The following is a 14,195-nucleotide window of genomic DNA, read 5'->3' on the forward strand; positions in this document are numbered from 1 at the left end:
GCAGTTTGGGAGGTGATGCACTTACTGCTTAGTAGATGACACGGGCTGGGTTTTGACCACGGAGTGGGTTTTGCTTGTGGGATAGAGGAAAAGATTGGTGGGAAGAGGACAAGGGTCTGCTAGGTTACCCATCTGGGTGTTGACATGAGACAGAGCAGAGGGGGGACAGCAGGTGACCAGGAGACAACGGCTGTGAAGGGCAGTGGGCAGCGAGGCCCAGGAGCTTCGGAGAAGCTGGAGTCTCGCAAGGAGGAAGAGTGGTTGTGAAAAGGAAGATTGCTTCTCGCTGAGAGACCCCAGAGGAAGCAGTGTTATCTGGGGGCAGGCAGGAGTCCTCCAGGGTAGGAAAGGCAAGAACTCGCAGAACAGGGTCATAGTATGGAGAAGTAGATTAACTACTTCTCTCCATTTCCAGAGAGCATTTCCTTCCAGTGGGGGTCGGGTGAGGATGGGTCCGATGAGATGGAGGTGGCAGGTGATCTCCTTTCTGCCAGTCTCTCCCCTTTCCACTCCGCAGTCTGTTTCCCCCAAAGTGTTCCTAATACGAGACAACTTTATTTATTTATTATTTTTAAATAATTAATTAATTTTGGGCTGCGTTGGGTCTTCGTTGCTGTGCATGGGCTTTCTCTAGTTGCGGCGAGCCGGGGCTACTCTTTGTTGTGGTGCGTGGGCTTCTCATTGCGGTGGCTTCTCTTGTTGCGGAGCATGGGCTCTAGGCGCCTAGGCTTCAGTAGTTGTGGCTCGCGGGCTCTGGAGCGCAGGCTCCATAGTTGTGGCGCATGGGCTTAGTTGCTTCACAGCATGTGGGATCTTCCTGGACCAGGGATTGAACCCGTGTCCCCTGCATTGGCAGGCGGATTCTTAACCACTGCGCCACCAGGGAAGTCCCTACAAGACAGCTTTAAATCTTACTATTTTGAGTTGGAATGGACTCTAAATATGTATGGAAAGTGAAATTTGGGGAATGTTTTATATTCCAAGGCAGTGTTTATAAGGGGGAGATTGCCCTCTGCCTGGGCGTGTCACATGTGAAGCCATCTTTTTATTTAGCCTCCATCACACAATATGGAGTGTTCCATCCTGGAAAGTATATTGTGTGGGTGATCCTATAGGATCTCAGAAAGCTTCTTACAAGTCAGATGAGTTAATGATCATGAACTAGCCTTGAAAAGTAGAATAAGGCTCAATGGTTCTGCATCCTTTTTGATGGCAGGGATCTTACTTTTTATAAGTTTTTTTTTTTTTTAAGATCATTCTTGTTCTCACATGACAGTTGTATATTTAGTATCCATGGATTAAGAAAATACTAAATGACAAGCTTCTATTCAGAAACACTTAAAATGAATTTTGGCTTTATTAATTATAACAGCATTTACATAAGCTTGAAAAATGTTAGACATTTGTTCAGTCTGTATTCAGAGCCGGAAAGAAAATGGTCTAAAAGTAGGATGTGCTTAATAGAGTTGGACTTGGCAAAAACTCTGTGCTTCTGCAGGGCTCCAGAGCTCACAGATGATCAGAAATCACTTCTGTGATGTAGGACATATAAATGCAAGGTATTGTTATTAATGATTATAATTATATAGGACCAGATGTTATAATAGTATTCATTTTAAATGGCATTCTGCCAACATCAGATGAATGTTTAAACTCTTTTCCCATTGAACTTATTAAGCATTTTCTTCCCTGTCACTGTAGCTAAGGAAAAGGTGGTTTATTTAGAAACTAAATCCAGATGGTCTCAAACAGCTTGGTAGTCACTTAGCACCATTAATGTAACTGTACAGGCCTGAAATCCACAACCATTATTGCCGAAGCAAGTAATTCCAATCTGTTGGAGCATACATTTTTGGAATTATTCTCTTACCTAATTAATTATAGAATTTCATAACCCACAACCTTTTCTGAAGTATTCAGTACAGTGTTTTGAGTTGTGAGTGTGTTCAGGTCAAAGAGCTATGATTTATAAAGAATGGTTAAAACTTTGAGTTGTTTCACTTGGGTGTCATGCTTAATTTGGGGGATAGAGGTAAATTTAGCAGTAACACTAGTAGCTCTCAGGTTTGTAACTTCCTGGAATTACAGACAGAAAGTTTATTTACATTTTGTGAGTGGAAATTTGTTGTCTTACTTGGCTCATAATTTTGTTTTAACATTTTTCAAGGAGAATGATTATGTGAAATTAACTATATTCTCCTGATATGGGATTAACCCTGGGCAGATCAGTGGCTAAAATAATTATCTTAATACCTTACATGCATTGTTTATTTTGGTCCCAGAAGAGATAGGCCATTTTACACATGACAGTCTGTGCTTCAGACAGATTGATGTGTCCAAGGGCTCACAGCCAGTAAGTGAATCAGCTATAATGTTTATATAACTTTAACCATCTCGACTTTGTATCTTTTATCCAAAAGTTTCAAGAATGGCCTTTCAGGGCTTCCCTGGTGGCGCAGTGGTTGAGAGTCCGCCTGCCGATGCAGGGGACATGGGTTCATGCCCCGGTCCGGGAAGATCCCACATGCTGCGGAGCAGCTGGGCCCGTGAGCCATGGCCGCTGAGCCTGCGCGTCCGGTCCGCAACGGGAGAGGCCACAACAGTGAGAGGCATGTGTACTGCAAAAACAAACAAACAAACAAACAAAAAGGATGGCCTTTCAGCTGGGTCTCTCAGCATTTAAGGTTTTGGGTTCATCTACCAATCAGTAGTATAAATTGTAATAGAGAACAGGAGTATAAATAGCAGTTATAGGGAACACAGCCTTGGGCAAAGTCCTGTGATTCACTAATTTTAGTGCTGGAAGCTTTTGAGTTTGTCTCCTACCTTGACTATTATTGTAGTATGTTTATCATACAAGGTATTTTGTTAATTTAATTTTTTTTAAAGCTTTTTTTTTTTTGCGGTACACGGGCCTCTCACTGTTGTGGCCTCTCCCGTTGCGGAGCACAGGCTCCGGACGCGCAGGCTCAACGGCCATGGCTCACGGGCCCAGCCGCTCTGCGGCATCTTCCCAGACCGGGGCACGAACCTGTGTCCCCTGCATCGGCAGAGGGATTCTCAACCACTGCACCACCAGGGAAGCCCTGTTTTTGTTTTTAATTTATTTGTTTTTGGCTGCGTTGGGTCGTCGTTGCTGCACGCAGGCTTTCTCTAGTTGCGGCGAGCGGGAGCTACATTTCGTTGTGGTGCATGGGCTTCTCATTGTGGTGGCTTCTCTTTTTGCGGAGCACGGGCTCTAGGCGTCCAGGCTTCAGTAGTGGTGGCACATGAGCTCAGTAGTTGTGGCACGCGGGCTCTACAGCACGGGCTCAGTAGTTGTGGTGCACGGGCTTAGTTGCTCTGCAGCATGTGGGATCTTCCCAGGGCTTGAACCCATGTCCCTTGCATTAGCAGGTGGATTCTTAACCACTGCACCACCAGCGAAGCCCCTGTTAATTTAATTTTATTTTTTCCTAATATGCAGATAAACTATAGGACTTTTACAATGCTGTGGATGTTTTCCCTCCTGATTTAAAAGTAATATACATGTTTATTGTAGAATTTTTAGGAAAATATATAGAAAAGTATAATTACCCATAATCCCGCTGCCTAGAGAGAACTATATATTCCCTGTTTACTTGTAAATATTATGTAAATCTAGAGTTCAGTTGATTATAAGTCATATCCTACACGTTTCACTTGCCATTTACTCATGTTACTATAAAGTCTTAATCATCATGTCAAATGATAAAATATTCAGCCATTTGGATATACCATAATTTGTTTAATTATTCCCCTCTTATTGCATGTTTAGGTTGTTTCTGCAGACTCATAGCTGGAGACATTAAGTGTAGGTGCTTACTTTATGCTTCATTAGTCTTGGTGTCAGAGTGTGGATGTGGCTTTCGGAGAGGACAGAGGAGAGGTGAGAGGAAGTGGAAGGAGATGGCAGAGGTGTGGCCCTGTCTCTTTCCCCTGTTCCTTTATGACTGGCACAAAGTTCATTTCTTCATATAAGAGAGCTCTTCCGACTTTTTGTGAAAACTACCCTTGTGTATAGAGCTGAATGCATCTTGTATTTCTTTAGGAATAAATCCCTGGAAATTGAATTTTTGTGTCAAAGGCTCTCAATGCACATGGCCGGATCGTCTTCCTATAAAATTGTGTTACTTTTCGCTTCCATCAGCAAGTGTATGAGAGTTCAGGATCATTAGACCTTGAGCTGCATTGAGCACAGTCTTTTTTAACTATGCAAACTTTTTTTGTTACCATAATTAGCATTTCTTATGTTCTAATGAGATTGGAACTCTTATTTGATAAGTTTAATAGCCATTTCATTTCTTCTGAGTTGTCTGTTCATTTCCGTTGCTCATTTTCCAGTCAGAATTAGTGATTTTCTTATCAGTTTGTATGAGAGTTCGTTCTGTTAGGAGGTAATCTTTCATAAAGGATTTCTTGTTTTTTTAAATAATAAATTTATTTATTTACTTATTGGCTGTGTTGGGTCTTTGTTGCTGCGCGCAGGCTTTCTCTAGTTGTGGCGAGCTGGGGCTACTCTTCGTTGCGGTGCGCGGGCTTCTCATTGCGGTGGCTTCTCTTGTTGCGGAGCACCGGCTCTAGGTGTGCGGGCTTCAGTAGTTGTGGCTTGCGGGCTCTGGAGCGCTGGCTCAGTAGTTGTGGAGCGCGGGCTTAGTTGCTCTGCGGCATGTGAGATCTTCCGCGACCAGGGCTCAAACCCATGTCCCCTGCATAGGCAGGCGGATTCTTAACCACTGCGCCACCAGGGAAGCCCCAAGGATTTCTTTTTAAAGGACTAGTTAATAGCTATAAAACATAATTATCAATCTAGTTTTTTGGTGTCAACTAATCCACGTAATTTTTTTTTTCTAGGCCTGATTATACAGTGACTGGTTGTAAGTCTAAATAATTCTGTTTTTGGATAATATGCCTATTATGAGTAATGTTAATAATGTGTTTTGTTTTTCCAGAAAGAAGAAATGATGTAAACCATTCACTATCCAGACTTTAAGGTCAAGGTGAGAAGGAAGGTCAGGAGGAACATGGCCTGGCCAAATATTTTTCAAAGAGGAGCTCTGCTCTCCCAGTTCAGCCATCATCATGTGGTGGTGTTCCTGCTCACCTTCTTCAGGTAAGTGGACCACTGAAACTCTTCTCTTGTTGTTCTTGTCCTTGTTTTCCTTTTGAAGGAGCTATTTATTGCATGTCAAGTGCTTAATGCAGTGATTGGCCTGGGCTAATCATGAGCTGGACCAGCTAGTCCTTCTGCAGTACCTTATGATAGCTCTAATACAGTGGTTCTCGAGGGTTGTCTTGCCCATATTTGGCAATGTCTGGAGACATTTTTAGTTGTCACGCTGGGGGAAGGGGTGCTACTTGGATCTAGTGGGTTGGGACCAGGGATGCTGCTAAACATCCTGTGCACGGGACAGCCCCCCACAATAGAGAATTTGGGGGGCCCAAAATATCAATACTGCTGTGATTGAAAAACCTTGCTCTAACATAAAGTCCTTTAATTGTTAAAACCAGGAGCTTGCGAACAAAGGATGTGTGTATTCAGGGAATGCTCTATGCCTCCTTGAGCAGTAAAGATGGTAGGAGACCTCTTTGAGGAACTTCGGTCACTCGTGTGAGAGCCCGACCAGTCAGTGTGACTGAAGAATCGTCCATGTCTGACTCAGTGGCCTTCAGTGGCTCTCTTTAGTGGTCTATAGATGACTTCAGCCAGGCTCTTTGGTGTTAAGGGCACGTTTTTCATAACCCTGTGACTCAACTATTTTGATTATTTCTTCTGAATACATTTTATTTATAATTAATCTTTATTGAAGCCACCGCAAATGATGATGATGGTTGTTTTATTTTTAAGGCAGAAACTAGGAAAATGGTTTTCTAATTATGTAAGAGTTGATAGGTAATTTTGGATGCTTGCTTTAGGGGAAATCCATTTGTGAGGGGTTGAGGGAGGCAACAGTATGAGGAAAAGACAGGCCCCAAGTAAAAAGCCACTGAATGGCTAGTGCAATGAGTGGCCAGTGGTTGGTAAAGACTTAAAATCCTTTACAGAACTGCAACCATGATTTAAAGGGGTTGCAGTCCATCACATCTCCATCTTCTAGGTCCAGAGACATGTTATGAGTGAACATGGGGGCTCATACTGAAGAAGACAAGTCAGTTGTTTCTTTGCTTAGCAGAGAGTGTCTCAGTGGATAGTTCTTATAAAGCAGTTTCTTTCCTCCCTCTTTCCCTCTCTCTCTCTTTCTTTCTGAATTTCTCTTTTTTAAAAGAAGAATTCCAAGTTGTATAAAACAAATGGGAATATATCTGTGATTTTATTGAATCTGTTTTTCTTTCATTCAGCTGTCTTTCTTCTCTCTTTTGTAGTTACTCGTTGCTCCACGCGTCAAGAAAAACATTTAGCAATGTCAAAGTCAGTATCTCTAAGCAGTGGACCCCAAGTGCTTTTAACAAGTCAATTGAACTGCCGGTAGAGGTAAGCGGAACGAAATGCTGGGGTGGATTTAAGAAGGGAACCACGCCCACCCATAAATTCTTCTAAGTTCTCTTTTGTTTCATTCATCCTTAGGATGGCTTACTATTTCCTATGGCATAAAATCCAAACTATTCTGCCTGATTTCTTAGCTTGCCCTGATTCAGGTCTGTTTTACCATTTCAACCAACTTATTTCTCACTGTTTTGAAATCACACATTTCTGGCTAGGCTGGTTTTTTCATCGAGTTTCACAAGTACCATGCTCATTTCTGCCTTTGAGATTTTGCCTGTATTCTTTTGTATGATCTTTCACCTTCCTTACACCCATCTAAATTTTGCTTTTTCCTTTGTGTCAAGATAAAATGCCACTTTTTCTATCAAATTTTTTTCCCAGCTTCTGCTGATTTTTTTCCCCTCCTGAACTGTGCACTGTAATATGCACTGCATATTACATAGTTTAATGTCGAGGTACTTGTGTACTTTATAATCATTTCACTTGTTTTTATCTTGTTTAAGTGACTTGAAGTCAGGGAGTCTGTATCCAGTTTTATATTCATTTTTGTTTGTTTGTTTTGTTTTTGTTCTTTGGCTGTGCCGTGTGGCTTGCGGGATCTTAGTTCCCCGACCAGGGATCGAATCCAGGCCCTGGCAGTGAAAGTGCCGAGTCCTAACCACTGGACCTCCAGGGAATTCCCTCTTATATTCATTTTGGACCAAGTAAATTCTTTGATGACTATTTGGAATGGAGATGCTATTCTTTTTTTTAAATAAATTTATTTGTTTTTGGCTGCGTTGGGTCTTCATTGCTGCGTGCAGGCTTTCTCTAGTTGCGGGAAGTGGGGGCTACTCTTCATTGTGGTGCACGGGCTTCTCATTGCGGTGACTTCTCTTGTTGTGGAGCATGGGCTCTAGGCTCGGCAGCTTCAGTAGTTGTGGCTCATGGGCTCTAGAGTGCAGGCTCAGTAGTTGTGGTGCACGGGCTTAGTTGCTCTGCAGCAGGTGGGATCTTCCCGGACCAGGACTCGAATGCGTGTTCCCTGCATTGGCAGGCGGATTCTTAAGCACTGTGCCACCGGGGAAGTCCTGGAGATGCTATTCTTTATGATGCCATATCTCAATACAAAAATCCATACCTGTCAAACTTTACTATGTTGTTTGAGCTCTACTTATGTGGAATTATAGGTATATGTTAATATGCTTTGCACTTTTTAAAATATTTATTTATTTTTGGCTGCGTTGGGTCTTTGTTGCTGCACGTGGGCTTTCTCTAGTTGCGGTGAGTGGGGGCTACTCTTCGTTGTGGTGCGCAGGCTTCTCATTGCAGTGGCTTCTCTTGTTGCGGAGCACGGGCTCTAGGCACATGGACTTCAGTAGTTGTGGCCCACGGGCTCAGTAGTTGTGGCTCACGGACTCTAGAGCGCAGGCTCAGTAGTTGTGGCACAGGGGCTTAGTTGCTCCGTGGCATGTGGGATCTTCCTGGACCGGGGCTCGAACCCGTGTCCCCTGCATTGGCAGGGGGATTCTTAACCACTGCACCACCAGGGAAGCCCCGCATTTTTATTTCTTAAAAATTATTTCCCCTATTTGGACCAATTCAAAATTGACAGAGATTCGAAGGTTATATGAATATACCCTGAAGTTTAAATAAGTTATTCAGTCAATGGCTTATTCAGTCTGTCTTGCACTGAGGATACAATCAATCAATCAGTCAATCAATAAAAGCCTAGAGGATTAAAGAAAGAAAAGAGCCTGTCCTCATGGAGCTGACATTGTAGTGGAAATGCTCTTGAACAGTTTTTCTGGAATTGAAGTTATCAGGGACTTTTTTTTTTTTTAATCAAGGACTTTTAAAAGGGAGGCTGTTAAGACTAGACAGCTACATTTCTTGACGGAGCCTTGACCAGTGTTGTGTGCACGGTAACTACGTCTGAATGATCATTAACTGACTCGTCACAGACCCTCAAGGTGAAGTGGCCTTAGAGAGATCATATGCCCTAACCTCTCAAATGGTATAGAATCCTTCTTTGTCATTATTGACAGATGACCACCTAGCTTCTGATTTAATACTTCAGGGAGAAGAAACTCCCTGTTTTCTAGGTGGACGATTACATTTTTATTTAACTCTCATTATTAGGAAGTTCTTTCTTATAGTGAGGTAAGAGTGTTCTGCTGTTTAATTTTGATCTTAGGTTTTATCCTGAGCTGTGCATACTAAGTTGATTCGTGCTGTAGGACAGCCTGTTAAATATTTGAGGAAAATCCGTCTCCCTAAATTTCTCATGTTGAGGCAAAACATCCCTGCTCCTTCGGCTGTAGTTTAGTGACACAGAGCACTAAATATGCTCTTTCAGGTACAGGCTGACCAATATATAGAATAATAGGATTTGATTTAGGCACTGAATTTCTGGTTATACAGCCTTTGTTTTTTAGGTGACTGGGTTGGAGATCCCCAGCGCCACCCCCAGGTTTGATGATTCACTAGGGGGACTCATAGGACTCAGCATATGACTCAAAACTGTGGTTTATTACAGTGAAGCATACCGAGCAGAGTCAGCAAAGGGAAAAGCACATAGCGTAAGGTCTAGAGGAAAGCAGGCAAAACCTTCCAAGAGTCCCTTTCCAGTGCAATAATATGGATGTGCTTAATTTTTCCAGCAGCAAGTCATGACAGCTCCGGTGAGATGTTGTCTACTAGGGAAGCCCATTAGAGACTTGGTGGCAGGGTTTTTACTGGGGCTAGTCATGTAGGCACCCTCTGCCTGGCACATATGAAAATTCCACATTCCCATAAGGAAAGCAGGTGTTCAGCACAAACCATATTGTTTGGACAGACAGTTTAGGTACAGGGAGCCACTCTTAGCAGGGAATGATGGGAACCCTCCCAAGATCCAAGTTTCCAGGGGCCAGCCTTTCAAGTAGGCCTTGTTAAGGGTACATATCAGGTCTGCTATGGTAACTCTTTCCTGCCAGTGACCGTGTCACATTATTAGCTTGTGTTGAACTTGCATTAATTTTCCTGCTGAGATATTTACTTACTTACTTATTCTAATTGCTGCTTATTGAAGTAGGTTTCACCATTCTGATCTTTCAGAACTATGTACTCAGTAGCTTGGATGGATTGATTATGTAGAAGTTGGGTTCTGACTTATCTTGGAGGTCTTTGTATTTCCATACCTGCCCTCAGAGAGAGCAGTGCCAACCTTCCACTCCCTTCTGTAGACTTTAAAATCCAGGTTTTTTCTTTCCTGAAGCCTGCTGCTGGGAGCAGAGTGGCTAGGGCAGTATGTACCTTTCACTCCTTCTGTGCTTCTGGGTCTGTAACTATCTTAACTCTAGCTTCCTTTGGAGACTTACTTTCTTGTCCAAAGTGGAAACGTTCTTAGAACCGGAAATATACGTAAAATGAGTCAACTCTAAAAAACATTTTGTTTATATATGTTTTTTAACATTTCTTAAGTGCCCTAAACAGCATCCTCAAAAAGTGCTTATTATAGCTTTCATGTTTATGCATAGCTATCTTAGGTGCTTTACAAAAAAATTAAGCAGACCCAGTCTGTATACCTTGAGATTTTATAATGGATCCCACTGACATGGGCAAACATTGGACATAGTAAGAGATCATGATATAAAATCTCTGTTTATAGATAACGAAGAGGAAATGGTCGAATCTAAGATTTGAGGACAACTTGATTGAAAATTGTGAACAAAAATTTGTTCCATTAAGTTAAAAAGTCATAACTCTCCAGACCCTTCCAGGGTGTAGGGAATAGTGTAAGAGTCTAAACTTCTCTCCAGGAGAGGAAAGCAGGATTCAAGGTGCCCTCAACATTCCAGCTCAACCTCGGCCACAGCTGCTCTTACTCAGATTCTCACAGCAACAGATACCTGACCCCTGAACACAAGTCAGCTTCAGCTTCCTCCGAGCTCCGCTTCAGGAAGCGCTTTCGTGTCAGTTTCCCCACCCCCATGCATAGCTATAGTTCAGTGATAAACATTCTCACTTAGGAAACCCACACTGTGACCTTTTGTGTTTCCTGGAAGTGCCCCAGTGTGTAGCGGTTGTCGTAGCTTAATGCAGGCCCTCCCCTGACAACACAAGAAAGGCCTCCACACGTACAGGCCGGTCCTTTCACATGGCAATTGTGCATATGTGCAGGCCAGCAGGTGAGATTTGAGCACCTTAAAGTCACTTTGTTGATGACCTTCAGGTTCATTTCATTCTCTTTTGAGGAAATATCTGCCAGATACCCAAATCTGAATAACTAGAGTTTGTCTGTCGGTCACTCTTACGAGTAAAAATGACTTTTCAGCTTGCGACTCACACAGTTTTCCTGAAGACAGTCATCTTCTCTCCTGTTCGTATAGCTGTATTATCGATGTTAACTTTCTTCGCTAGCCTTTTCTCTTTTATCCTATTTTCTGAATCTTTTTGTTAGTCCTGCTTTTTTTTTTTTAGTTTTGGGGTTTGTTTACACTTGTTAAGTAGGCAGTCAGAAGTGTATTTCAGCTGAATTTTAAACAGAGAAAAGCTCTTTGAAACCTGTCAGTTTTTGTGTCAGCCACACCTGCAGGGAGATTTTGGTGGCTTCTAGTAAGAGAAGAAAAAAAAAGAAAAAAACCCTGAAACTTGGAGCAGCTGCTTGAATGTGAGCTCCTCACACTGGTGTGTGCCCCCCAGGGCTTCATTCTGGGTCCTGTTGAGGCTGGATGGCATCAGGGATCAAAGATTGTGGTTAGAGAGGAAGGTGGCAAAATGACTCTAATTGGAGATATTTCGGGCCCCAAGTTGGCACACTGAAATACTGATGGGTCTCAGCCGTGTGGGCTGCTTTCTTATCGCTCATGAAAGCAGTGTGTGAGGGAAAGTAACAAGACTGTTGGCGTTAAGCCTCATGGAAGTGAGTCACAATGCTTTAGGATCACACTTTATATATTCTCTTACAATTTGGGGATTTTACTTTCTGTTAAAAGGTAGAGTGTATTTTAAGTTGCCGATTGTGATTTTTCTTTTTAATATTCCAAAGTCAAATTTTCTATAATAACCCATCTCAGAAATCATTTAGTATAACACCTTTTTGGTCTGCAGACCCCAAAGAGCTATGGGTTTGTATTTATGGAGACTTACTGTTTTAGAAATTAAAACCAAGACATTGAAGAAAACTACATTGGTTTTAAATTATTTATAAATGAACTAAATAACCTATAACATGTTAACATAAATAACATTTAGTGAAAAATGACTTTTTCAAAATGGAAAAAAATCACTTAATAAGGAGAGTGGCATTGATTTACATTTTTGCAAATCTCTTCGTGTCTGGCTCAGTAGAAGACAGTGGGTTTTCATGTCTGCTTCTGAATTCAGTCGCTTGCAGCTTGATCCTTTAAAGTATATGAAGAAAATTTGGCTTTCACAGATACATAGTAGGAAGGGGAGAAGTATTTTAATAGCCTTTTTCGTTAATTGTGGATATTTGTCTTTGATACTACATGAGAATTTGACAAGAGGCAATTTCTTAAAGGTTAGTTACAATGTGGAATCTGAAACTGTATTCATTAACTTTTTTATACACTTGCATTAAGATCCATTTGTCTGTCTTGTACTTTGAATGGATCCTGAAGTGACAGGCTCATTTCATTCTTCTCTGAGGAAGTATCTGCCAAATACCCAAATCTGAATAACTAGGGTTTGTTTGTCAGTCACTCTTTCAAGTAAAAAGGACATTCCAGCTTGCAGCTCAGACAGTTTTCTCAAGATAGCCATCATACTTTGGTGTGCATAAGTGCTGTATGCATATTTTCTGCTTCATCACACGAAATATTTTAAAAAATGTACTCAGGGGCCAGATTTAATAAAATCAATAATTTTTACTGCTCGACAAATATTTATTGAACGTCTAGCATGTGCCAAGGACATTCTTAAGTGAAATTGCCTTTGTTTTTTTTTAAACTGTGCGACATTAAAGAATACAGTGATTAATAGTACAGTTGTGGGGCTTCCCTGGTGGTGCAGTGGTTGGGGGTCTGCCTGCCGATGCAGGGGGCACGGGTTCGAGCCCTGGTCTGGGAGGATCCCACATGCCGTGGAGCAACTGGGCCCGTGAGCCACAACTACTGAGCCTGCGCGTCTGGAGCTTGTGCTCCGCAACGAGAGGCCGCTATAGTGAGAGGCCCGCGCACCGCGATGAAGAGTGGCCCCTGCTCGCCGCAACTGGAGAAAACCCTCTCACAGAAACGAAGACCCAACACAGCCAAAACTAACTAACTAAATAAATTAATTAAAAAAATATATATATATAATAGTACAGTTGTGTAACCGCCTTGATCCGTGCTAAGGCACAGGAGTTTTACCCACCATTGCTTTTGCACCATCAATGGAAAAGTTAAAGGGAAAAAGCAAATAACATTTTAGTGTTATGCAAATGATTTTGGCCTTGTGGACCTTTTTTGCATATGTGTTTCCTTATGTACAGAATGCTGATTTGCTCTTTTCAGTATCACCACCTGGTGATGCGGGGGTGGGTGGTAGTTGTGTGTGTAGGTGCTTTGGACCAGCGGGACTGACTGGTTCTTGTGTGACTGCAGATCTGGAGCAGCAACCATTTGTTTCCCAGTGCAGAGGAAGCCACTCTTTTCCTCGGAACACTTGACACCATCTTCCTCTTCTCCTATGCTGTGGTAAGTCTCAGAACTCTAGGCTTTTATGTTGAGGAAAAATGTAAAATTACTCCAAACCTTATGAAGTTGGCAAGGGATTTTGAATTTGCTGACTGAGGAGAGTTTATATTTTGTGTCCTTCCCATTCCTCTATTCCTCCATTCGACACATACTTTTTGAGCACCTAGCATGTGCCGAGCATGTGCCAGGTACTTTTCTAGTCGATGGGGAATTCATCAGTGAGCATCACAGGAGAAATCCCTTCCTTCATAAAGCTTATATTCTTTTTTAAGCTTCTCTTCTTGAGTGGGAGCTAAGGGAGACAAATGATAACAAAATGCTGTAAATAAGTAAATGACTGAGTGTATTCGAAGGTGGTAAGTGCTGTGGCAAAGAGCCAGGCCCGGGTTGGGGGGCAGGAGGGGGTTTGTCGTGTATGTAGGACAGCCAGGGAGGACCTCATGAAGAGCAGAGGCCTGAGTGTAGGTGGAGATTTCAGAGCCCTTCACATATAGATGATTTTTTATTTTTATTTTTTAAAATTTATTTATTTATTTGGTCGTGCTGGGTCTTAGTTGTGGCTCACTGGCTCCTTACTTGCAGCACGTGGGCTTCTTAGTTGCGGCAGGAGGGCTCCTAAGTTGCAGCTCGCAGGCTCCTTAGTTGTGGCATGCGAACTCTTAGTTGCAGCATGCATGCGGGATCTAGTTCCCTGACCAGGGATTGAACCCGGACCCCCTGCATTGGGAGTGTGGAGTGTTAACCACTGGACCACCAGGGAAGTCCCGTAGATGATTTTTTAAATTATGAGACTGGATGAAAATGGTCAGGAGAGTTGATAAGGACAGGGAGGAGGTAGGAAGACTGAGCCGGGGCTGGGGCGTTTCCAGTATTTCGAGGTGGGGAAGATGAGGGGTGGGCCAGGGAGGCTGAGAGGGAGCAGGAGAACCGTGAGAGGGTGGCATCGTCCTGGGAGCAGAACCGGGACAGCCGGGGCCAGCTCTGGCTGAGGGAGTATCCTGGGATCGGGCAGCCAGAGTCTCTGTCTGGCC

General features: G+C 42.7%; 1 protein-coding gene across 1 annotated transcript in view; it reads left to right on the top strand.

Moving 5' to 3' along the window:
* Window positions 1-14,195, top strand: part of SLC37A3 (solute carrier family 37 member 3) — a 44,756-nt gene that overhangs the window by 4,183 nt on the left and 26,378 nt on the right. Inside the window, exons 2-4 of the mRNA XM_030853992.2 lie at window positions 4,971-5,131; window positions 6,382-6,490; window positions 13,072-13,164. Of these exons, the coding sequence (XP_030709852.1) occupies window positions 5,043-5,131; window positions 6,382-6,490; window positions 13,072-13,164 (291 nt within the window). The 5' untranslated portion in view covers window positions 4,971-5,042. The remainder of the gene's footprint in view (window positions 1-4,970; window positions 5,132-6,381; window positions 6,491-13,071; window positions 13,165-14,195) is intronic.

The sequence above is a fragment of the Globicephala melas genome, chromosome 9 (assembly GCF_963455315.2).
Source record: "Globicephala melas chromosome 9, mGloMel1.2, whole genome shotgun sequence".
Lineage (NCBI taxonomy): Eukaryota > Metazoa > Chordata > Mammalia > Artiodactyla > Delphinidae > Globicephala > Globicephala melas.